The sequence below is a fragment of the Varanus komodoensis genome, unplaced genomic scaffold, assembly GCF_004798865.1.
Source record: "Varanus komodoensis strain SLA01 unplaced genomic scaffold, ASM479886v1 scaffold6_1, whole genome shotgun sequence".
In the NCBI taxonomy this organism is placed as follows: domain Eukaryota; kingdom Metazoa; phylum Chordata; class Lepidosauria; order Squamata; family Varanidae; genus Varanus; species Varanus komodoensis.
In genome coordinates, this window is record NW_025336345.1 from 3,911,479 (window position 1) to 3,938,506 (window position 27,028).

At 40.5% G+C, this 27,028-nt stretch overlaps 1 protein-coding gene across 6 annotated transcripts in view; it reads right to left on the reverse strand.

The window, feature by feature from the left end:
* The window catches only part of EBF1 (EBF transcription factor 1), a 409,466-nt gene that overhangs the window by 123,709 nt on the left and 258,729 nt on the right, over window positions 1–27,028 (reverse strand). For 4 of the 6 annotated variants that reach the window (XM_044450985.1, XM_044450984.1, XM_044450988.1 and 1 more), the window contains exon 8: window positions 10,242–10,383. In XM_044450985.1, the coding sequence (XP_044306920.1) occupies window positions 10,242–10,383 (142 nt within the window). The remainder of the gene's footprint in view (window positions 1–10,241; window positions 10,384–27,028) is intronic. The other 2 variants (XM_044450986.1, XM_044450989.1) reach the window with 1 other exon arrangement.

Here is a 27,028-nt window from a genome sequence, read left to right on the forward strand (position 1 = left end):
CTAAGATTATGTATTGGCTTGATGTGTGGTTTTCTAACAGGCTTTTTCTTTGATAAAGACTCTTGTTAGCTGCTAAATCGTTTTAACATTTAAAATTGTTCTTAAATTCTATTTCATGGGGAGGGGAGAGATTGTGTTGTTGGTGTTGTTGTATGATGCTTCCATTTAGAAACTGTTGTAAACTACCCAGAGAGCTTCAGTTGTTGTATGGTGTAGAAGTTAAATAAACAAATGTGTTGCTAACTAGCTGTGGCTTTTGATTATGTCCAGACTAAGGACTGTGATAAGTTTTAATTAGGATATGTCCAGAGAATCCAATTGCAAACCATGGTTTACAGTTCACACAGGCAAAATCTACAGTGGAGACTTCCTGATTTCTGAATCAGTTTCCTAGTTCTGCTCTTATATTTTCCTGCCTTACAGGACATGGATGTCTGATGCAGTAAAAAGAGCATTAATCACAAATGTCATTTTCTCATACTCTTAAAACCAAGTTCATACATGGTCCTGCTGTTTGGCTTACACATGACTGAGCATCAGGTTCATGTGCTCTTCCCACTGCACATGCAAACTTTAACTTATGCCCATACAAGTAGAACCTGTTCATGTGATTCATGTGCCACAAAAGAGCAAGACAGATTTCATAACTGGTGCTATTCACATATTTACATGAATAGGCCCTTGTTCACATCCAAGATTTAATATGCAGTGAGAAGGGAATGAGAGGCTAAGTGTCAGTCCTTAGATACTGTGAAAAGCTCAGGTCAGCAAGTTTAGTAAATTTTGGTCCGTCAGGCAACAAAACTAAACACACTTGCTAGGGAGGGAGACTCACTGAACACAGAGAGCATTACTTCTGAGTAAACATGCACAACATATTGCATTTCTGAATAGAGTCTGAGATTATCAACAAGTCTGTGAAGTCACAGCTAGTGATACTCCCAGATATGCAGAGTCAATGAAGCCTTCATACGACATGGCTAAATTCCCAAAAGTTTACAAAATGTTTGAAACAAATGAGGCTTTATTTCAGAGTTTGCTCCAAAACATAATATCTTTGCACTTAAGATTGGAAATGTTTCCAGAGCAATGCATAACTTCAAAGAAAGGATGATGTTTGTCAGCATCAACACTGGTTTTGCTGCTGGGGGTGTTCTTCTCCTGGTACTACTAGTAGTGACAGGAAGACTAGTTGCACAGAAGACTACAGCTCTGTGTAAAAAGGTAACTGATAAAATAAGCCCAGTACGGCTTCTCTGCACTGCATCACTGAGCCAAATACCTGATAGCCAGGCACGTTTTCAATTCTCTGTTTGTCTGACAGGAAGAGCTGCTTCATAATTGCCCTAGGAGTCCAGGTACTGTCAAGGATGGACCTCTAAAATGGCCCCATCGGGCTGTGCTTATTTTTAACATAGTTTGCCATCCCTGTATGATTTGTACTGTACCTTATGAAAAATGTACAGTCAGTCTTGAGTGTTTTGTCGTTTCCCTCCCACCGCCCCATTTTTTGGCTGCTGCTATTTGTTGAAACAGATACGGAATCAAAGCAACTGCCAAAGAGCCTCAGTAATTTCACACCAAGCAGGGGGAAAGCAGGAAGGAAAAAGCACACAGCCCTGGCCCTTAAAAAAAGAGCCGTTTAAACTGCTTGTCAGTTGTCAGCTTGACAAGGCCACTTGAATATATGCGGCAGGATTTGCATAAACGCTCGCAGTGAGTTCACCATGGCTGCTAGCGCTAATGGTACATAAAGTAATTTAGTCACTTCTCTTAGGCATCCTGTCAGAGTGATGAGCACCTCCTCTTTGCCTTGTTGCATATGAGATCATTAGATAATAAAGTGTTAGAGCGTGCAACCCGACAGGGTCTCTAGCACTCTAATTTTGAGGCTACTGCATTACGCTATGGAGAGGAGGCAAGGAGAAACCAATTGTGCAGTTCACTTTCAATTCAAATAAATACAATCCCCCCAGGCTGCAAAATTACTTTGAACTGATGTTACTGGGCTTGTAGATACAAATTTGCACACATCTATGGTGAAATATGCCACCGCCACACACACAAATGCTGTCTTATTCCTGAAATTAATTATATAGCATAAGCACAAGATTTGAGCAGCACTCTCAAAGTGAGACTGTGGAGTATGAACACTTTTATTTTCCCCTGATAAAAAAAAGTTTACCTATCACATGTGAGTTCACCTATCACGTTAGCTATTTGCACAGAATCCAGTGCATGTTTTTGCCAATGCTCTTTCCTACATATACATTCTTGCCCTTGTTTATTTACAACCCATTTGCAAAGTATGCTTCTTTTCATCAGCTACCAAATGGTCACTGCTCAGAGAAATCGCTGCAATATGCACAAGAGCTAGCGATATGGATTGCTCTCCTAGCTGTTTACTTGCCACCTGCAAGGCTTGGAGAGGTAGTCCCTGTGTAACCTCTGATCTCTAAGTTAAGACCAGAACTTTCCTCTGTCATAGCAATTTGAAAATCCAGGGAAGTGGAGGAATGGTAAAACTGGAATTCAGCATGTGGTGTGATGTTTCGGAAGACTGCCCCCACTGTGGCTACAGGTGACCCAAGAAAACCCTTATAACAACTGCTACTTAGCTGCAACATGGTTCTCACTTGTCCCAATTTTTTTTCTTCCATAAGGATTACTGAAGGTAGCTGTCATGTGTTTGAGGGCCTTCATTCTGGAAAATAACACAACTAAATTTTCCATTATAGCATGTCCACAGTTACCAGTGAGGATACCTGGCAAAGTGGTTCTTGGAGCTATGAATAGAGAAGCCTACAGGGATACAATCAAAGAACACACTGCATCACAGCAAGTAATCACTGCAGGTAATAACTGCTTTGGTGTAGGGTTGTCAAAATATTACTAAAGGAGTTAATAGCACTGGGCTTACAACAATAGCACTGGGCCTAAAATCACTTCAGAGTTAATGCAACTTAAATATATTTTTTCAGAGATAGAAATATTGCCTGGGCATGCATGAGAAAAGTTGTTGGATGCAGTTAATTTATCACATCAGGGCTCTACACTAAGCAATTTGTAAGTTTGCTGCACACACACACTGCTATAGGTACACTTGCATGTATTTGCACATACTTATGGAAAGAATCCACACCTCTGGCAAAGATAAGGTCACTCAGCTCAAGTCAGTCATCTCTTTTTATTTGAAATGCTGACCTTAAAAATGTATTTTACCAATGTGTCCATAATGCACATAAAGTGTTGTTGCAGGATAGAAGAGACTTCAGCTGACAATCTGGTGTCTTCCAAATGTTTTGGGTCTCAGCTCACCAGCCCCAGCCAACAGGGCCAATGGTCAGGAATTATGGGAGATGTAGTCCGACACATCTATAGGGCGTCAAGCTGGGAAAGACTGGACTAGCATCTGGGTCTCCAGATATCTCACATCCAAAGTGTAATTTTAGGGTGGCTGGGTAGAAATGTTCAAACCCAGTTTAACAGTTCACTTGATGAATTACCTTTCACCACTTTTCCATCCCACTGAAAGCAGTATTAGGCTCAAGGATTTGGGGGTAATTTCTTTTAAATTAGCATACTAGAGTTTCCTCCTGGTTCAGGTACATTGGTTCTTCTATATACATTTTAATGATAATTTCTGAAACAAGCTTTTTAAAAACCTCTATTATCTGAATGAAACCAGAACAATAATTGCAAGGCATTGCTCACTGTGGCTTACCCTGCTTGTATTAAACAATGCCGCTTAAATTAGTGTCTCCCAGCTATTAGTGTTAAAATATTGAACGTTAACTTGACCACTGTATGTACAGATACTTGGTATCAAAGAAAACTTGGGGAAAGTAAAATTGTGAACTTGTTTATGGTGAGATAAATCACCAAGGAACTTTCCTTTTTCCTGTTTGACAAGTGGAGCATCAATAGAAAAAGGCTGAGAGGTTTTCATGGGCTGGGTTGTGGTGCGTACTTATGAAGTGGGCAAGGAGTGCATGCAAGTCCCCTGTCTTTCACTGTATGTTCATTTCTTTGATAGCCTCTTCCTCAGCTTCCTGCACTTCACTTAAAGCCCAGGGGGAAATATCATATGGTACTTCTTCCCACGGGGCTTTTTCAGAAATGCAGGCAGCCTGGAAGGCTGCAGAGCAATGGCAATGTGTGTAATAGAAAGAAAAATATACACACACACACCTTTCAGCTACCTTGCAGAATCAAAAAGGTCACAAGAGATTCAGAATGCATTGTAAAATACCCTAAAATGCAGCAAAAATTGAAGCCGCTTTCATGGACAAAGAAATCTCAAGAAATTGGAAGACAGATTTTGGCATGTCATTAGCTTTGCCACCTCCCTAGAGTTGGGCTCTGTCTCCATCCCACCTGCCACAGGGCTTTCAGGGAAGGAGAAGTATTATAGCCCATCTGCATTACGGACATGCTGCATCCATAGTCACCACTTGGAAAACTGACATTTGGAAGACCGCAGGGAAGGTGCTGAATTGTGAAAATTGTCAACTAGAACTGAACCAAAATTTCTCAGACTTTTCTCTCAGAAACTTTCTGATATATTATCGTTGTTGTTGTTGTTATTCTAAAAATAAATGGCTGCTTTGCAGAATTTTCTCTAAATTTAATTCAGCCTCACAATGTCCTGGAATGACTCTAGGTATTAGGAATTGTAGAGGATGGAAGCAGTGCAAGGTTGCTGATGCATTACCAACACATTGTCATTTGAAGCAGCAGCATGCGCACACACATTACGACTGAGAAGCTCTATCTGTTAGAGGAATTCAATGAAATTGTTACCCCCATTTCTCTCCTCATGAATAGGACAGTAATTTTGAGAGGCCATTTTTGCACAGTTCTAGTATTTATTCAGAAGTCCCAAGTATCTCGGTGAAATCCCCTCCCCAGAAGTGTGTGTTTGATAGCAGCTTCAAGTTAGGTTAAGTGAACCGAGAGAGCACTGTTAAGAAAATGAAAAGTCATTAAGACGCAGAATATGGAACTCCCTCGTCACAGGTAACTTAGCCTATAGAAGACTTGCCCCATACTTCATTCAAATCAGATAAGGCGAGACAGAGAAAACTGTGCTATTTTACCACATTTCAATCAAATTTCAGTGCTGCTGACCTCTTGTTGAACATTGCATATTCCAATGGAGTTGCAGCTGCCAGCAGGATGGGCCCATGCTATGTGCCCTCTGAGATGAGCATACGGAAGCTGACCACACTGGCAGCTCAACAAGGGATGAGCTGGTCCCTGTTGGCAAGAGCTCCCTGTTGTTCGAGCCCTGGGAGCGAGCAGCGCCATCCAGCTGCTGGGAAAAGCAGTGGCCCAGCTGACAGGGTGCAGGGCAGGCCACGTGCAGTTCCCTCCTCCAACACTTCACCACTCAGCCTGGTGTCTGCTCACGACCAAATCAAAGCAGTCCTGCAACGCATCTCCTTCACGCACACATGCAAATGCACGAGTCATGCTGGAGGGTACAGTTTGGGCCGGCTGGCTCTCTACCTGCTCACGAGTTCAGTAGCTTTTCCAGAACCACAGTGGGGACAGGTGATGGGTGCAAGGCCGACAGCCCAGGCCAGCAGCAAGCAGGCCCTGCTGTCATGGGGCTGCTCCCTCAGGATGGAGCAAGCCTTAACCAGCTATGAGGGCTACTGCCACCCTCTCTGCTATCCATGAAGGGTCGGAGCGGGCCCTTCATGCTCATTAATTGTGCAGCTGCCCCTATTATGGGCAATATTTCTAGTGCAGTGGTCTTTTGAAAGGGGACGTGCACCAATGGATTCCAAACTGTATAAGTAAGTCAATGGAAAACATTTAGAGTGGCTACAGAAAGGTAATGGGTTAGATCCATTTTTAGAACATAATTGTAGAACTCTAGAGTTTGGGATTGACTACTATAAGCAACCACTGTTGCTAAACTCATGAGATTTTTCTCCTCCACATATTCCCTCACCTCCTGGAATGGAAGAATGGAGAACACTTAGACTAGAGAGCTTTACTCTAAGTATGATAATAGGGATATTTCCAATGTGAAGGTATCGCATGTTGTCCTAATAACTGGTAGATATTCTTCAGGATTCACCATTTTGAGGATGCTGGGAACATCTTGCTTTATGAGGGAGTTCAAGGATAGGCTAGACATGCACTTGGTAGGCATGCCGTGAGCAGAGCCAGACTAGATGCCCTGGGAGGCCCTTCTGACTCACTCTGTTTCTATGTTTCTATCTTAAAAAAGAAAAAAATATCTAGTTTTGTGATAGGAGACTTTATGAATGAATAGCTATTCTTTGCATAGCTTTGCCTTTCGCTAATTAAAAAAATTACAGTTTACATACATTCCTTAGTAAAATCAAGCAAAAAATTATGACAGTGGTTTGTTTATTAAATTAGGTTGCTGGCAGGGATGGAAAAAATCTATAGTATGAATTATGGCCTAAAATGGCTCATGGTCTACATAAAAAGTTAAAGCTAAATAAATACAGATGTAAGTTATGTTTATATAATAAGAAACACTGCTGAGCGAAAAAATTTGGGTTAGGAAGTGCACACTTTTGGACCAGATTCATTATACATTTACCAGATTTACTCATGTGTGTATTTCCAGTAACATCAGGATGGATACTTTGCATATACGTAAAGTAAAATAGTAAGATATAAAATGTAAGAAACTAATACTGAGGCAAAAGAGGGAGATTCATCTAATGATGGGAAAGCACATTTCCCTTGGGGTTTTTAAAATGACATTTCGTTCCCTTGAGATAAATCTTAGCTAGCTTCTTCTGAAAGTAACCAATCACTAGTAACCAGCAGCTCTGTGAAAAAAATCCTTTGCATGTAGATGCAATGCATGAAAAGCCTTTTGTTTACACATGCTGCCTCCAGTGGAAATGGTGGAAGAGTAGCATCCCAGATCCCTGTATTCTGGAACGACCTGCCACAAAAGCCCTGAATGGATTTCCCTACATGGCTTCTCTAATAGCTCAACCCTACATGTTTACTTGGAAGGAATGCCCACTATTATGTCCGGTCTCAGTTACCACAAAGCAAGTATTCATGCATAGGACGGGGCATCTATGGAGGTGACCTGGGGAGAATCCACAACAGAGGAAATGCTACTTGTGAAGCTGGTTTGAACCAATCAAGAAGAAGAAGATAGGGGTCAGGTTTTTCTTTTCTTATTTCCTGGCCTGTTTTGAATCCACCCTCTTCTACTGACAGCAGTAGGAGTGGCCATTTTACACCAACTCCTGGGCAGGCATGTTTTTCTGTTGTAAGCAGGGGAACAAGGGGGCTTAGGATTCTCTGGGTCCAATTTTCCTCCAACCTGCTCTTGGCACTTTCCTCTGGATGACCCTTCCTACCACTGACTACAGGTAAAACACCACTGGTCTGTCTACAATGACAGCGCTTTCTGTGGAGTTCCTCCTGATTCAAGCCAAAGGAAGCAGTATCCTACAGTCCATTGGAAGTAACCTGATGAGCTGTAGGATTGCAACTTTGTTTATCTGTTTTGAAGGCAAAGTACACAAAAGAACACATACTCAAAATCTGGACAGCACAAAATTTCCATCTGGCAGGATGCTCTTTTTGGTATTTCAAATAAGTAATATTGCCAGATGACATTCATAAAATTATCCTAAGGCTTCAGGAATTCATCAACATTAAAACAAAAGTATTGCTTTAGAAGTATTTTGTTTCTGCAATATAGATTTCAGATTAGGAGTCTTGGCCAATATTGTTAAACTTTCTTCTTCTGCAGCTTTAAGGGCTCGAAAGAGAGAAATGTTGAACCCAGCACCTAAAGTTTGTGTGCACGTTCACTCCACATTCTCAAACTCCTTCAAGCAGCAGCAGTGTCAGAAGCCTCCAACCATGCTGCCTAACAGAGCCATGAGGCAGCACTGATTCCTTGTTAAATAAGGATGAGAAGCTTAGAGTCAGACAACGTGTCCTCTTTCTGCTCCTGCTGCCTTTTTGGTATATTATGTGCAGAATGGGGACTCCTACAATCAAATTCAGATGTCCAACAGCTGTGGCTTGGAAGCTTATCTCATAGCACTTGTAATTGTGGAGAGGCGGTTGACCAAATCCACACTTACTTATGTGGGAGGTATGGCTTAGATGACAAAACCAGAAATATAAAAGAAAAGTGTGCAGGTCTGGGTAGACATCTGTTTGTGGCCATCATAAGCCTGCACAAAGATATTGCTCGCTAGTGAAGCCTTCCCAACCTGGTGCCTGCCAGAGATTTTGGAATACAACCACCACCATCATGCTGGCTAGCAAACTGAATTGCCAGGGATGGTGAGGTTCTGCTCCAAATCATCAGGTGGTCCCAGGTTCAGAATGGAGGCATGTCAGGGAAGCTGTTTTAGAGAATAGAATGGAAAAAAATCACTATGGTTAATATACAATGAATTAAAAGATACTGTTGATTTTTGTTTCCCTGTATAAGAATTTTGTTTTAATTTAAAAAGAAATAATTCTCAGCAAGTCGGTGAAGCGGTTTACTAGCAACATAAAACCCAAACCAAGTTTTCTCCAACCTGATGCCCTCCAGTTTGGTTTCACATTGCCCAAGCTGGATACAGATGATCAAGGTTGTGGTCTAACAAATCTGGAAGGCATCTGGGGTTTAGATAAGCTGTCCTAAATCATATCGGTCTAGTGTACCTGAATGACAGCTGCTCCTATAACAGTTTGCCTGTATACAGAGATACTCTCAGTATCCCTTCTCTGTCAGAGACTAGGCTGACAGTGCTGAGAAAAAGGACCTTTTCAGTGGTGGCCTCAGTCTATGAACTACCTCCTAAGATACATATGGCATTCAGACATACAGTATATGACAGTCCTGTCCCAAAGCAGCCTTGAGGGAGATATGTGCTGGTGATGTGTATCATGTACTGGTGCTCTTTCATTTTGGTAAGTGCGCTATTTCATCTATGGGTTGCTGTCTGTGTTCTTTTGAAAATTTTATGCTAACTTGGATTAACTGGTCATGCTTTGCATTTTTATAGCCCTATTTTATGGATTGTAACTCTCTTTGGGCTACCTTTTTAAGGAAAAATGGCAGGATACACATATTTAAATAAATAACCATAACGTCTCATTTTAATGGGGTGAGAAACAATGATTTTGAATTTCTTTGATCAGGTCTAAAAATGTGTTGCAACAAATGCAAGAGGGTACTGTGTGCCCTAATCTGCCTCAAAGTGACGGGATGGACATGTATGCATATTATCACATTTGGTCTGCTGGTCACTTTATTGAAATCTGACCTCAGTTATTTCTGAGTCAGTTACTTGCTACATAATTCTCAAAAGGGCCATGTGAGTGCTTTCTTGTGAATATCTGAAAACAATCTAACAGGCTGTCAATGAGAGTCTTGGGGTGGGAGGTAGAGCGGAGTATGTGGGATGTCTCATCCCTTAATCTTGCTCTGGGGCTAAACCACAGTGTGAAAATCTTCCTCCTCACCACCCAAAACACACATACACGGATGTTGTGTGGTCTTTCTCAAAATCTGACTACTTGGTTGAAGACTGTTTCTTGAAGTAAATGGTGGGTTCATATGGCCATGTTTCCCAAATAACCACAGTCACTATCATATGATAATGACCCCAGCATTTATACATTTCAAGGCACTCTTTTGTTCTCTGTATGAGGAGTGTCCCTGAGAAGCAGCCTTGTCAATGTGAAACATTCTAGGTTAAGTCCACTGTAATTCATACTTAGAGTAGATCCATTCAAATTGAACTGAAGTATCGGTTATTTCAATGGGACTGCTTTAAGTAGGACCAACATTGGATATGACCCTCATTGTGCGCATTTTTGTGCAATGGAACTACAGAATGTGTCCCTTTCAGATGCACAAGCAATGGCGTGCGTGTACTCAGTGTTAATCTGGCTGAGAGTGGACCCATTTAAATGAATGGAACTTAAGTTAAACTAGTTTGGGATACAACCCAAATATATTTAGTGTTAGGAGTTTGCACACAATAAATTCAGGAACCAATAATCACTGCTCAAATTGGTTGTATGGAACCACCCAAATAGGTTGAAAATGTTGCATCAGATTTGAGAACTCTTTTAAAAAAGAAAGACAGAAACTGACCCTTTCAGAGGCTGATCCCACTAACAGCAATGAAAAAACAAAATTTGGGGGGGGGAGGGTCAACAACCCAAGGAACCCACAGTTAAAGAAGCAATGGCAACCAACAAAAAATGCCTACCATGTTCCAGATAAGAAGGCGTACCTTCCGAAGGATCAAGCCTTCGAGCCCTCCGCCCATGCTTGGAATTGTTGTGCACAAACATGTTATCCGACACTGCCAAGACATGGCCATCCACATTGACTGTTGTAGATACCACAACCTGCAAGTGGAACAGTAATAAAAGGAAACACTTTAATACAATTTAAAATCAAATAAGCACAGAGTGTAATAAACCCAGAATCTTAAATAACAGCTGGGAGCTGCAGAAAATTGCACAGCTATTTCGCATAATAACTAGCGCTTAGACTGTACGACTCTAACAAGAGGTGCTATTGATGAGTGGGTCTTTGGCATCATAGGCTTTTGATGTCATTTAAAGTCAAATTGCACAGTTTGTAGCTGTATGGCGGAACATACACTGTTAACCATCATTTTAACAAAAGCAGCTTTATTAACTTTTTCTTAAGAGCTGGCTGCATTTTACCACACATCATCCTTCACATGCAAGCCAGAGTAGATAAAGCTGTTGTCATTGCAAATGAGAATTGATTCAAAAACAAAAGAAAAACAAAAGTGTGGTCTGTGAAGTTGGGATGAGAGCAGCTGTATTCATCATGCTGTTATGGCTGTAGCTGCCAGGGTGTTTGCACTTCTCCCAAATTCTTCCCAAGTGTGTGTGCGTCTGTGTAAAGAGGCATTTCAGAGCTTAAATGAATAGTGCTTTTCAAATCCAAGTAGCCATTTTCTTTAGCAAATAATCAAGTTTGAATTCACACACTCTGCAGACTTTGACTTCTCATTCATTCAAGCACTGAAAAGTGGAGAAACCATTTTGCTGGACTGTGTAAGACACATGCAGAACCATGAAGTCACAGGCTAGTTGAAACCACAACTATGGTTGGCAAATATGTAAATGTCTGGCTGACAGGCTCAGCAGCAAATCTCAGACATGTTTTTTGGAGCTGCAGGAGGGCACATTACAGCACACATTATGAGATGAGCACAGCCCTCCAAATCAGCCTTCCCCAACCTCAAGATATTTCGGACAATGATTCCCATAATCCCCCAGGTAGCATGAAGGCCTATCAGAATCAGATTCCAACACATTTGGAGAGTGCTAGGTGGGAGAAAGCTGATCTAAATCACCTCATGTTACCAAGTAATTTCTATAAACATATATATTTTTATTTATATCGCACGTTTCTACCAAGAAATGGTGCTCAAGGCAGTTATTCAGCTTCTGTGCATCAAAACATAAGATTGGGCTGTGAACGGTCATTGTGGCTCATCTCAGTTGCATTAAGAACCCATTAGGTATCATAACATATATGCCTATTGTACAGTTTTTGCTCACTGGGGAGTTAAAAGGGGTTGCCAAATGTTGCATTTAGATTAGTTTTTTCCAGTCTGGTATCTTCCAGTTTCCATCAGCCCATGCTAGTACACACAATCATCAAGCATACTGAAAATTGTAATCCAAAACTTCTGGGGAGCTGCTGAAGAAGGTTGATTTAGATTAAGTGTGGGCAAAAGGTAAACCTCCAGATGTCTGGGAGGTCTTATGTCCTAAAAAGGCATTCTGTGCTGCATGGCGAGTGGGAAGATCAGAGATTAACAATGCAATCATATGCATGGCATGATAAGAAATAAGGCCTGCTGAATTCAGTGGCTTCCCAAAGTCAGTACTCCCAAATAAAGATAAATGTGATGAACCGGCACAATAAACTAATGGAAACGGGATGGAAACATGTCTCCTTTTCAAATAATTGGATCAATTTTAAAAATGTTTGGTTGAGACACTGTTTCTCACTGGTTCCACATTACCCCGCATTCAAAGAAAATGCCAGTGTACCCAGTTCCAGAACATCTCAGTGAGACCCATAGCCTGATTACAAGCCAGCTTCCCATGAACATGTGCTGCCTTCCAGAACTTTAGCTAAAACAATAAGAAGAAATGACCTACACTTCTCCTTATATTAAACAAGGAAGGGGGATTAAAAATTGAAACCCACTGAGATATGTTTATTCATGCGACCTCTTACAACCAAATATAATAATTGTCTGTTAATTGCAGTTTCAGCTCCCACCTCATGCTTCAACATGTGAAACAGCCATCAGCAGGCTCCTGTTTAATCCACCTATTATGTTGACTAATTAACTTTGCTCGACAGTTTATTTCTTCCTCCATTATCAGCCCCTGTCAGCCGCAAGCACACTGCCGCAAAGGGGGACCTCGGCCTCTTTGATTGATCACCGATAGATTGACATGCAGATTAATTTAATTAGAATCACCTCACTTGAGAAATGAAAGACAATGGCAAGGGGGCTAATAGATCTGCTCTTATAATGAGGCAACCCTCCAGAGCCAAGGAAGAGGATTTCTGATTTATTTTGCAGAATTCCCTAGTCGCTCCAAAAGGCTCTTGCTTTAATTGTTCTTGGTATTGAGAGGCTTTAGCCTCTGAAGAGGTGAAATGCTTTACAAGGATGGGCAAACACTGCTTCAACTCTCCAAGGGAACTGCTGCTCTCTCAAAGTTGCATGGAGAGGAATGTTGGCTTGCAAAAATTCCCTCACATTGCCTGAACTGGGTAAACGGGGAATGAAATGAAATACTCCAAGCAATACTTTCCTAAATAAAAATCTGAAAAATAAGTTTTGTCAGATCTTGACCTATAACTGCTTATTCAAGCAATTCCAGCCAATCAGTCTTTCCCCACCCCCATCAAACTTAATAAGGCCTTCATGATTGCAAACATACAATGATTTCTGGCAAGAAATGCTCTGTCAGAATGCCTTTGGCTCATTTTACCATGTGTTCTAATAGGGGGAAATGTATTAGGTTAAAATGGGGTCAAAATTATTTTTGCAGTTTTAGAGACTGGCGAATACACCAGATAGTAGAAACTCGAGAATACACCAGATACTTTTCACTTAGCAACAGTGACAAATATATTTGAAAAGTAAGATGTTAGGCTTTTGATAATTTCACTTCATGCACAATTCACTATTTAGTCAGTTTCAATCTTTTCTATAACCAGAATCCATAGACACTTGTCCCATGTGGAAAATGCGCTTATGGGTTGAAGACTTGGAGAGGGTCATGCGAAATGTTATACATTAACACCATCCGTGTGTGGAAACTCCCCCTTCTCCATCAGAGAAGATCGCAGAGATTAGACCAGCCTTTCCTAACCAGGAGCTGTCAAGATGTGTTCACTATAATCCTCACAATTAGCACCCAGCCTTACCATGCTGGTTGGTAATTATGGGACTTGCAACACATCCAACACATCTGATGAGTGCCAGGTTAAGGAAGGTTGGATGACACAATTGCTTTTGTCCATAACCTCTTTTGCACATTCCAAAAACGTGTTCCAATAAGGCAGTTTTAACTGATAGAACTTACCTAAGACACTGCAATATACACATTGACATTTTAATTCACTATAAGCCAGTTACATTGTGAAATCAGGCTTTATACAAATTCTGTCAATGAATCATGGGGAACAATTAATTTAGGGAAGGAGCATGGGACAGGAGCCCTCTACTTGTTGGTGAAGTGGAACTCCCATCAGTCAGCATAAAGAACACTGCATGATGATGGGAGTTGCAATCCAACAGTGGGAGGTCCAAGCATTTCCTACCCCAGTCTAGGAGACATTTACCAAATGTATGTCTTCTAAGAAAATACATTATTGGTTGAAGGGAACAGTTTAATAAGTCAAAATTATCTATCTCCAGGTAGTAAGAATGGCATCACCCTCACAGAAACAATTGGGAGGATTGGAATCTTGTTCCTATGTGTCAAGATAATGGGGCTGAGGTTCTATCTTGCCATGATGAACAAAGTACAGCATTGCCTGAAGGTGCAGTTCCACTGAATGTGTCCTCACTGCTTTGGAGCCCCTGAATTTGGGAGCTTCCAAGATGCCTTTGCTCTGCAGGGCTGAGGCTGGCAGAGTGGGAGAGATGGTGAAAGCAACCTTCCCTGCCTTCCATTCTTTGATTTTTTTCATTTTTTTATTTTTTACTAAAGAGCCATCAGCCATCTAGAGAAGGCATTTTGGAACAGGAGAAAAAGAGGCTGGTGAACACTCTGAACAATTCGTATCCTGGCTTCTTTGTTTTCCTTCCTATCCCACTCACTAGAATGCCCTGATTTACTCTTTCTGCGGTTGATTTTCCAACTTCACAGTGGTAACTGCTCTGGTTCTCTCCACAGCAGCTGTAAAGAGTGATGCAGGCAATCCAATCTCCTATTCCTCACTTTCAAGCCAGCTTCATCCAGGGACAAGTGGATTGCTCCCTCTACAAGTTAACTGAAGGATGCTACCAATACTTTCAATTATTGTTTAGTTCTACTAACATATAACAAAACAAAAATCACACCCCTATTACTAATATTCAGTTGGTGTACAAATCACATACTTCAAGACTTAGCAAATCTATTCCTACCAACATATTTGACCCAGTAACTGTGCATTATAAATCTAAATATATGATGTTATGAAATTTTGGTTTCATAGAGACCATATACCATTTTATTTTCTCTGCTGTTGTGCTGCAAAACACAGTTCCTGTTAAAGGTCCTCCATAACATCAAGGCCTCATCTACACAACCCTGACAGCTGGGAAGGATCAGGAAAGGCGACTTTTTCTGGTTTTCATTCCTCAACTCAGGCTGAGTGGCTCAAAGCTCCCAGAAGGCTGAGTGGCTCAAAGCTCCCAGACCCTGCTCTGCACCATCTACTATCCAGCTCAGGACACTGAGCTATTTAAAGAGGGATACCAGCACTGCAAGCTTGGCACTTCTGTGCCAGTCCCTCCACATACCTGACAGATGGAGGCCACAGCCAGCTGCTGGATGGCTCAGACAGGGACAACTTCCACTGAGAAGAGAAAGCACAAAGAGACAGCTTCAAGAACTGGTAAGTTCCCAGCATATTTCAAATATGTTTTTATCAAGGGGAAATTCTCACATTTGCTCCTCCATGAAAACTGCTCAATCAAAGCTACATATTGCAGTTACCTTAAGCAGGTTGCTTAAGAAACAAATATGAGAATTTTTTCCTTGACAAAGGCTTACTCAAAATGCATTGGGAATTCAACCGTCTTGCAACTGTCCTTTAATGTTTCTTTTCCTCTGTGAATTTTAAGCCCCTCCCTACTTATTTGTCAAGATTTCCACTGCGTGAAAGTACTATAAATTCTGAGTGGAAATGATAAAAAAAAGTTATATTCTGAGACACAAATCCTAAAAAGTTAACCCACTTAAGAATCATTTAGTTTGAATGACCGAAAATATAATTCTAAACAATTCCATCTTTTGAGTGCTGATCCAATAAAATACGTAATTCATTTTGCTCATTGGAGTGCATGAGCAGTGAATAACTTTTGTTTCCAGAGTAAGTCACTGAGATCTGTTACTTAACTCTCCCAGCCCACAACATCTGCAAGTTCAGGCACCCAGTCCAACCCATCCATCTTTAAAATGTGTTTTGAATCTCATAACTGACTCTTGCTACCTAGTTCCCTTGAACACAATTTGATTTACTACAAAGATACCATACCAGGGTTGCTCTTTTGGAGTCGTTAGGAGAAAGAACTATAAAAGGAATCCCCTAGAGAAACTGTTTCCAGGGTCAGGAAATGTGAAAAAATAAAAGTGGTTATTCAGTGGTCTACTTTAAGAAATGATTATTCATAGTGCACCTGTAGGACAAGAAGAAACACTCTACTGATTGTTTTAAAAACAATTTACTAATCAATTTAAACAATCAGACATTTGATTGCTATACGGAAATGTGTGTGTGTATAAAATATAAGTTGTTATTTACAGATTACTATTCTGGGAACATGTTTACTCATCTGTTTATTTATTAGAAAATCTCAAAGTATGTACTGCTTGAAGATGGAATTTTACTTTGAGGGTCTCCTTCCCTCTAACAACTAGTAACCTTACCCAATTTGGGTTTCTATTGTTTGTTTGTTGTTGTTATTGTTTTGCCTACTGCACCATCCAAAATTAATCTTCAGCTTTCCTATTATTAAAACTGCTGTTTCTCTTCATTTTAGCATTCCGATTTTATTTTCAGATTTTGGAAAATGACCCATTATTTGTCCCAAAAGGCTTAAATAAAATCTAACACATGTATGGCACCCAACATGTTTTGAGTGTTTTAGACTACAGTCTCCATAATCCCTACTATTAGCCATGATGGCTGGGATTCATGGGGAAGGATCTCACAGGGCTGCTCCACCTCCGCTGGTTCTGCTGCATTTGTAGAGTGGCCACTAGCACATTCATAGAATAGGAGAGTCGTAAGGGGCCAATAAGGCCATCAGGTCCACCCCCGTGCTTATTGCAGGGCTTTCAAACATCTAAAAATTATCCTGGAAACTTCCAGAAACTCTAACTTCCTGATCAGTACATCTTAGAAAGGGTACTTTTTGTGAGCTCTGCTGAAATTCCTGTTGTACAAGCAGTTGCTCCCACGTGTTCATGGGCACAATAGAATACTAGCCATGGGATTTAACACCCCAAAGATCTGAAGGGCACTAAATTGCTTGTGATGCCTCCTCTGTTCCATTTTAAGACTCTAACTATGCTGATTCAATAACTTCAACATCAACTTAGCCCCTCTTTTTCTCTGCTATTTGCTTCTCACCCTTCTCACCCTTCTTGTCCATTTGCTTTTTGGAACATCTTTTCTGATGAAAAGACTTGGAGATCTTCAACATTTCCCTACAATTTTATGCATGTCTTGTTGGTTCTAATGAAGGTATTATCTGACTATGGATTTGTGGATCAGTAAGGCTTATATTGTTTCATGTTTAATATCCATGAGCACCTTTCTAATAGGATTCAGTGGTTTATGGCTACATGGCTGGCTGGCAGGGATGATAGGAGCTTTTTCTGTCTAAATAGTCCTTAAACAATTGGGACTATTGGATGTGGTTTTATAAATCATAAATAAGTAAATAAACATGCATATGATTGCTTCCTTAATCTCAAATGATCCTACTAAAATCAACAGGGCTTCTCAGAAACAAATGAGCTCCCAAATATGGTCAAAATGTGTTTCAAAAAAAGCCACACATTTAAATTGGTGAACTAATGAGATGTGTTTAGATCAAAGCACTTGCAAAACTAATTTGTAAAGGAAACAACTTTGTTTTAGCTTTAAAAAATGAAGCTACAAAGTATGCAGAGAAGGAACTTTTTTTAAAAAAAAACCCAATGAATGTGGGGGAAAAACATATCCTAGCTTAAAAATTGATTAATGAGGTGCTGACAAACTCATATAAACATGGGGACGGGCAGGCCTGCCAAATCTCAAACCTATCCAAATGTTGTGAAGAAAACACAGTTCTCAATTTGAGACAGGCAAACAGAAAAAAAGATTTTCAGTTTTAGCATCAACCCTTCATTGATTCTCAATTTAAATCTTATAAAGGGCATTAGTGCTTAGTAGACTTCTTAACATTAAACATTTTTGTTAAAATTGTGTCTCCTAAATATACTGTCATTTGCACTGCATTATCTACATTCTTCTGAGTATTACAAAATAGTTTGGTTGCAAACTTTCTGGAAACTTCTTTGAAATCTTCTGGAAAGGAAAACTGGAGATTCAGAAAAAAGTGGTTTATCTAAGTTGGATCCCTGAGGCTATTTATTTGTTATGGCACATCACCTAATATTTCAGGACCAGGAGTTATGTTACTCCTCATTTTTAACCACAGCCCATTAACTTTTGCTAGCTTATTAATTTATTGCATATTCCTGGTATTTTCAGCAATCTCCATTTTACTGGAAATAAGTTTATTTTTGTTTACACCTCTAAATTCCATCTGGAAGAGAGTGAAGTTGCAGCTTACTTCTTGCAGCACACTTCTATCATTATTTTGGTGATACAAGTCCCACCCCCATCAAGGCAAAAGTCTGGCCTAAATTTAGGTTGGTCTTTGAAGGTGACTAAAATACAGTTTCTCATTGCTGTTTCTCTTTAAAATAGATTTATGAAACACTGTTTGTGTCTTCCAAATATATTGGAAGTGCAACACAAATAACCTCTACACAAACCAGAGGAAACAGGACCATACAAGCTCAGTCTAATGTCCATATGCACCCTAGTTGGAATGTACCATTCAAGAAACAGACTTGGCATTTTTCAGTACTGGGATATGAGCAATCAGACTCATGCACAGAAAAGCAACCTGAAAATGGGACATGCTTGAATCAGCTCTTATGCTTGTTGCTTTGCATACATACATTATCATGTTCTTTTCAAACAAAGTATTTTCCCTCTGAACTGCAGAAGCTGAAAATGCGCAGTGCTGATTGGCTGTCTCCTATGTTGTCGTGGTTCTTTCTGTACACACATGCAAGCTTCCCCATTAACTTTTGCATCTGTTCCACCCCCTCTTTTTTTAAAGTACTTCACCCAAATGATTTCTGAGAAACCTTAGAAAAATAAAGCTAATTCTGAACCAAGCCATCCATCGTTTTAATGACACAGCTGTACACACCCCTATAAATGTAAAGAGCGCACAAGTGCCTATTTTTCCACAATTTCATCCACGTATTTTGGAATAGTTTCATAACTGTCCTTTCCATAGTGATCTTCATAATGATGCAAGAAATTGGCAGTGCTTTCACACTGGCATTTCATTCCATGAATGCCATAATTCACTAAACTATTTATTCCTGAGAATCCAGATGACATTTTTCTCACTGCACAGAATTCCAATTTCCCCCCACAAAGCTGTTGTTGTTGTTTTTAAATGCTTCATTTGTAGCCATTTAGAGAACTTCCATTGCAGAAGCAATGAACTTCCTTCAAATGTGAATCAAGTGCTTTAGATGGGTAACAACCCCACCTGTCTGCATTATGTGTCCACCTTCTACCACTACATTCTCTAACACCTGTGCTTCATGCAGTTAATATGGTGTGGAGAATGGGTCTATGCACATTCACATCATCTGCTGGACCCATGTCCACGTTGTCCACGCATCATGGGAATGCCTGAAGGTGGGAAGCTTGCAGAATGCATACAGGATACCCCCCATGAACTGGAACTTAATGTGCCGCACTTAGGCGTCCCTGCCCCAGGCCTTCCCTCAAACACATGGACAGCGTGGACTGAAGGACAAAGAACATATGATTTGTATCCTGCTAGTTACAAGGACACAATGGTCCTACCCATCTCTGTTATTCAACACCCAAATTAGAAATACAGAAACATGCTTGAACTTAATCTCTATATGTTAGCTTCTCCCTTCCTGTCAAATCTGGGCTAAGGAGAACCAAGTTGCGATGAGGGGTCCAAGGGAAACTGAAAGGTAATGGACTGAAAGACAGAAGGGGTAGAATTGATCCCATAAGGTCGATTTACACAGGTGTGTAATCCTACCCAAGGAGCCCCCCATAAAAAACCATGCCTCTACTTTCTTTCCAGCTTGAGGCATAGGGAGGGGTCATTGTGTGGCTGATGGAGTCAGGGAACTTAAGGAGTACACTCAGTTTTTTCAAGGTGCTTTTCTTTCCTAGCCAAAGTAAATATACAGCATCAACAGACAGGCTTGTCCTTTTTGCTGTAAAATTCAAGCAACAAGTCCAAAAGGGAAAGAGAAAGAGAGATTAAACCCAAATGTTATTCATAAAAATAGAAACGCGATGTCACTTGAATGCATTTCTACATATTTTACTGCCACACTGAATATTAAGGAATGAGGAGTGATTTTCTTTGCTGAAAGTGATTAATTTCTTTAAAATGCTAAGGTCACACTAATTGACACGACCTGTGTAATTAAGCAGTCTCTGTTTACACACAGAAAGCTTGACTGCTGTGAGGGTGGACTTGCCTGACAGAATGTCTTTACAAGTCAAGAGATCAACAACCTCTCTTATGTCCTACCTAGTCACCTACACAAGCTCCTGATTGCTCTTCTGACAGAACACGCAAAAGCATTACCATATGAAAATCAGTTTACATCTTGGGGGAGTTGCAAACTGGCAGTGCACAGGTAAGCATGAGCTGTTGCTTTGACAGCTTTCGGCCCTGGCTGTTCACGCTAGGTTGCCTGTTTGTGAGCGTATGTCTGACTGCAGGATATTCTCATAGAATAGCCAATGTAATACATGCGAGGCCAGATCAGGACAGAAGGAAGGAGCACAGATAGGAAGTTCTCAAGAATTCTGCATCAAAAATGTCACGTTATGTGTAATTCCAGTGAAATATGGCAAACCAAAAAAGAGCAGACTCTTCTGCAGAAGTACTGTGGCTTACAAAATTGGGTTCCAAAACTAATTTAATACTAGGAGCGTGCTATCGTTTCAAAGACCAGAACGCTTGAGGTGCTTTTGAGATGGAAAATGAAATCAGGAGCTATTGTAATAATGTGTAGTTTTAATTACCTTCACAAATGGTTAAATTTCTCAATGTCCTAAATGACTATGCCCTAGGAAAGCTGGTCATGGAACTGATGAGTGGGGAGGTGACCCTGGATTTAATCCTGAATTGTATGGCACATAGGTCCTAGCATGGGAGTAAACACTGTTGAGCCAATTCGGAATGGTGACCACAGTGCCATGAGATTGTGTGTGTGTTTGTGTGTGTAAAATTGCTAAGGAAGTCTGACACAATCATATTTGATTCCACTTCTTTAAAATGACAGACTTGGTCAAAAAGAAAGTTGAAAGTGGGAGTTAAGAGGAATTCTTTCAAAAAGCATGGAAGTTGTTCAAAACCCCAGTAAGAGGACCTCAGTTAGAATGCATACTACGGGTTAGGAAAGATAGTCCAAGAAGTCACCAGCATGAGGAAGGTGAAGGAAACTATAACAGAAGGGCAGGCTGCCCAAATGAGGAAAACAAAGGGGAGAGCAAGCTCGCACAAAGGGGATTCATGCAAAAAAGAACAGGTGTGAAAAAGCACTTGGGGAGAATGGACAGCAAAATGGCAAGTAAAGTAATGCATGGGGCAAACAAATCCAACTTCAGGTATAAGGTGATAGAATCTGAGCTAGTGGTAAATGACCAAGAAAGGGATCTTGGGGTTCTGGTGGACATCTCAGTGAAAATATCAACCCAAAGTGCTTCTGTTGTGGGAAGAAAAAGGCAAATTCCATCTTAGGCGTAATGAAGAAATGAATATCATTCTTTCTCATGCAACCCTTATGAAAATCTGTGATGTGACCACAATTAGAATACAATATCCATTTGTGGTCACCACACTTAAAAGGATATTGTAGAACTGGACAAAGTACAGCAAAGTAATCAAGGGGCTAGAGCAACTCCTCTGCAAAGAAAGGTTGCAACAGTTGGATTTATTTAGCTTAGAAAAAAGGGGACAGAGCAGAAACATGATAAAGATGGACAAAATCTTCTACGGCATTGAAGAAATAGATAGGGAGACATTTTTCCTCTCTCCCATAATATTAAAACCTGCAGTCATCTCATTAAGCTGAATGATGTGAGAGTCAGAACAGATGAAAGGAAACACTTCTTCACACATCACGCAGTTAAACTGGAATCCAGTGCCATGAGATGAAGTGATGGCCACTCATCTGGATGACTTTAAGCAGGGATGGGACAAATTCCTGGGGGAAATGGCTATCAATGCCTACTGGTCCTGATGGCTATATACTACCTTCAGTGTTGGGTGCAATATTTATTTATTATTTATTTATTTATTTAAAACTTTTATATGCCGTCCCCTCATGCCTCGGCATCTCTTTATGTACGCCAGTAGCTGGGGAATGCAGGCAGGAGAGGGCCGTTGAGGGCTCTCATGTCTTATGTGTGGGTCTCCCAAAAGCATCTGGTTGGTCAGAATGCGGTACTATAGAGACCTTTGAATTGATCCAACATGGCTCTTCTTACATTAAGAGAATTTAGGCAGCACAATACTTGCTCACTCACTTGGGCACTGGGTTCCACAACTCCACTGGCAAATATGGAATTCTGAAATTTATTTATTTCATAATTATTTAGTATTTTTATGCATTTTTTCCTTTCAAGGGACTCAAGGCAGCTTACCTAATTCTCCTCCTCTCAATCTTATCCTCACAACAACTCTGTGAGGTAGGTTGGGCTGAGAGTCAGTGACTGGCCCAAAGTCACCCAGCGAGCTCCTGGGCTGTGTGGGGACTAGAACCCAGATCACTTGAGTCCCACTACAGCACACTGGCTCTCAGTCATATGGTAATATTTAAGTGATGAAATATACTGCCGTGACAAACTAGGTCCCTGCCATCTAACTAGCAAGCTCTGCTCAACAGATTGTGGAATAACATGCATTTTAAATTACTATTGACCAAAATCTCTCCTGAAAGCGATTCAGATTTGATTGCTTTCTACTACAAAACCTCCTTGCCCTTATAAACAATGACAGATACTTTTTTTCTCAGTCAAACTTTGTAGAGGGTGCTGGCCTAATAACAGAAGTGTTATGGGGAGGGGAATATTCCCCAATCCTGCCCTAGTGCTTAGAGAAAAGGGAGGCTCTTGGTATTGGGATAACAAACTGTGATGCAGAGACATGAAATTTTAAAGATTTTTAGGCACAATCCATTCTGGATACTTACAACACGCTGCACTCAGAGGATTATGGACATCTTAGTTTGCGGGGTGGGGAGACATGTAGAGGATTGCTTCCTTCACCCTTCAAACACTTACAAAGGCAGTTTTGGCAACTAAGTGTCCCATGTCTGAATTCTAGAAGATGAAACATTGGCACTGCCAAGATATTCTGGGTCCACCTCCTCCTTTCCCTATCTCCCAGAATGCTCCCTAGAGTCCATCTGTGATGTCACTCTTGTGACCTCATAAGCACAGCAATTGCAACCGTTTCTAAGCCAGATGCAAGGGCTTATAGGCAAGGGTGAGCCTTCCAAGTCCAGCATCTCAGCTCAGATTGCTGGAATGGGAACTGGGCCTCCAAAAGCTTTTTCTAGATTCTATCTAGTAGCCATGGAATTGTGCTGCTCATTGCTAAAATTGGGCACATATTTTCCCCATTACAGAGAAAAAATGAAAACACTACAAAACTAAAAAGGAATTACACACTTTTATATTGATATTATAATTGAGCTTCCAGGATTCAATAAGTTTCTGTGCACTTGAAAAAAGCAGTTCTTTCTCTTTCTTCTTCAAGTTTGACCAACTAGCTAACTTTAGACATTTGTGAAATGGGCCACACATTCATGACCTTATCCCTTTCTTGCTTCTTGCCAGTTTTTAGCAACCACAATTTCAGCAGCAGTCATTAATTGGGAAATCCATAGATAAGTTTATTGCTTCAGTTAGTAACCATAATAATATGCTGTCTCTAGTATATCCTGAAGAGAAGGCCACAGAGAGCTCACAAAACCAGCAACAGCGTTACTAAATGCAGCTTACTGAGTCAGGCCATGCTGCAGAGTGCTGCAGGCAAGGCAGAGCAGAAAACGAAAGCCCAGTAGCTGACCACAGCGGTGGATTCTTCATGCCGTGGCAGGCCAGGAACACCGAGACACTGCCTGGTCTCCTCTTCATCTCGTTTGATATTTTACTCCATTCCCAAATTACTATGGAAGCTCAAATTCACTGGAAGGGAAACTGCTGGCAGAATGAATCTCCCCTTGCCCTTTGGCCTCTTGTGAACCCATACTTCTGGCGGGTTGCAAGGCTGTCCCAAACTGATCTGGGAAGTACAGCGGGAGGAAAGGAGGCTGTAGTGGAAAGGAAAAAGCCCAGGAAGTCCCATGGCATGAGCAGACTTCTGATCATATAACCAGGGCCTTTTTTGTCATAGAATGCACGGGAACGGCGTTCCGGCACCGTTTTTTCAATGGATTTTACGAATTGATTTTGGTGTAGCAGATCAGCAGCAAACATCATTAACATAGTGCCTGCAGGCTGCTTTTGTGTCTGCTATCTGCTATCTGATAGTGAGAGAGAGCTGCTTGGGACGCTGCTCGGCTTGGGACTGGTGTGTGTGCTTACTGCTGGCGGAAACATGAGTTCTGGCACCTTTTTTCTTACAAAAAAAGCACTGCATATAACGGATCCAAGTTTGAGCATCCCTACTCATATACATATACATCCCTACTCATATACATATACATATACATATAGATAAGTATATACATAAAAATACAGACACAGGTGCAGATTTGAAGTGTACCCATATTGTTTTATTTTTGTAAACTGCCATGAGTTTGCAGATTAAAGGCAGCATATAAGTGTCTAAAAATAAATGTTCTGCAGAGAGTAAATTTCCAAGTGTTGTATGTAACAGAACTATGTATTTTATCTAATTTACAAGGAACTGGGCAACAGTTATAAATTATTTTATAATGATTCTCTTTCCTGTTTTAGAAATTAAATTTGCTGAGCATTTTGTGGAGTTTCTAAAACTCCAGTTATGCTTTCTGAGTTCTGTCAAGCCCTGCCCTGCCCTTCCTTTTTTTTCTTTTTTGAACTAGATTAGTAATTAATGGAAAAATGGATACAATATGGATAACACAGCAAGAATTTGCCGATTATTTACTAGTTTTTCCAAGTCAGTTAAAGCTGGTCTGAATGTTCTCTTTTGTTACCCTATTGGGAGCTTTTTCCACTGAATTTTCTTGACCATTCTAAATGTTGAATTAGCAAAAGCAAACCATTAACAGCAGTGCTTTTTTTGTAAAAAAAAAAAAGTGCTGGAACTCAGGAACTCACGTAGCTGGCAGTAAGTGCGCAACCACACACCCACCCACACACACACACACACACTCCTCTGCGGAGCAGCCAGAGCAGAGCCCTCACTATCTCACTATCAGATAGCAGATAGCAGATAAAATAGCAGCCTGCAGGCACTATGTTAATGATGTTTGCTGCTGATCTGCTATGATTCAAAATCACTTCTTAAAATCCATTGGAAAAAAAGGTGCCGGAACGCCGTTCCAGTGGGTTCGATGACAAAAAAAGCCCTGATTAACAGTATATCTGTTCAACTTCTATCAAACTTGGGATTTTTTGTATTATTGGCTGGAGAAACAGAACTTGGCTTAGATTTAAAGATGTCTTTAAGTTATTATAAATGGATTTGAATATGACTATAGAATGTTAAAAGATATGTAGTAGGGAGCTGACCCAGTACGTCCGATGTATTTGATGATTAATGTTTGTAGTATTAGTTTAAAATCTTAATAAAATCTTTAAAAAAACCCAGTATATCTGTTCAGAAGTAGCAAGCATATTTACTCAGAAGTAAATATTGATGTGGCCAATGATCATCCTACTAGCAGAATAAGTAGCAGAGTAAGTCTGCATGTCTTCTCAGAAGTATGCCTCACTGGAATCAAAGAGGCTCACTTCCAGGCAAGTACAGATTTGCACTGTGAATGTGCTTAGAATTCCAGCCTCTCAGTCCAATCCAATTCATGCCTACTCGGAAAGAGACCTATGGGGTCCATGGGACTCATTCCCAGAGAAATATGCATTGGATTGAAGTCTGAGAATTCCCTGTTCTCTTCCTCAGGAAAATCTAGATAAAAATTTGAATTGTTGATTTCAAATATATGTGCAGGCTTAAAACATTCCAAAACCCATCCTACATTCCTGATTGTACACAGATAAGGAGAGACTATAAACTCTATTTTTCCAAATAAGACCTTGGTATATATTATATCATAGAGATTGTTCATCTGAAGTGATATATTGTTTAACTTTAGACTGTTTTACTTTTATGGTTTCGGCAAGGGGCGGCATAGAAATGTTATTATAATAATAATAATAATAATAATAATAATAATAATAATAATAATGGTCTTATAAAATAAACCTAGAACTGGGCAGGCCGGACACAACAAAAAAGGCTTATGGGCAGTACACGTGAAAGATTCAGGCCACAGTACCAAGGCAAAGCCGCCAGACCTAATCAGGTGCGTGCGGGTTGCCTGCTGCCGAAAGCTGTGGCTTCCTTCAGAGCAGTTTGGGTCATTTGCTTGCAATGCCGCGGGCGAAATACCATGTTGCCTGATTGAAAGAGAGCTTGTCTCCAAAGGGGGACAGCAAATTGTGAAACGTAGCTTGTAGTGCTGCAGTGAGTGGGAGGGAAAATCACCCCAAATCCAGTAGCGGGGTCTTGCAGGGACCCCAGCAGGATCTCTATGTGACCTGTGTGTAGCTTGATGTCCCCGTGGGACAGCAAAGAAGCAGTGGTCATGATTTATGTAGGCTTAAGATAAATAATACACAAAATAATATTATCCCAAAAGTAGGCAACAAAAAGTACTGTTTCCAGATTATGGAAATTAAATTTGCTGAGGACTTTACTGCCAGTGTCTTTTCAGGCCAGTTCCATAATCTAGTATTAGATTTCAGCCTCTCTAGTTATTCTCATACGTATTGTAAGAAGTATTGTAACAATAATTTTCCAATCTTTTATTGTACATTAACTGTTAATCCCCAAAGTGTCACTCCCCTGTGAATTGCTCCCCAGTGTTTTGTGGGGAGGAGTTTTAAAGCCCAAGGGGATGCAATAATGGGGTGTTCAGATTCAATTTTTAGAAATGAATTTTTAACACTTCTGTTCTGACTACAGAGCAAGATGCAAGTCATTGCAATTTTTGTCATCTCCAACATCTTCTTCATTATTGTTATCAAATGATTGTCTAGCAAAATGGGCACACCCCCCAAAAAACAAACCAGATAGAAGTATCAAAACACAATGCAAAATACAGTAAGAAAATGCCAAAATCAACAAATGCAATGTATAACCAACTCTAAAATCTTTCCCAAGCCACATTTTTAAAACATCATAAGGAGAGA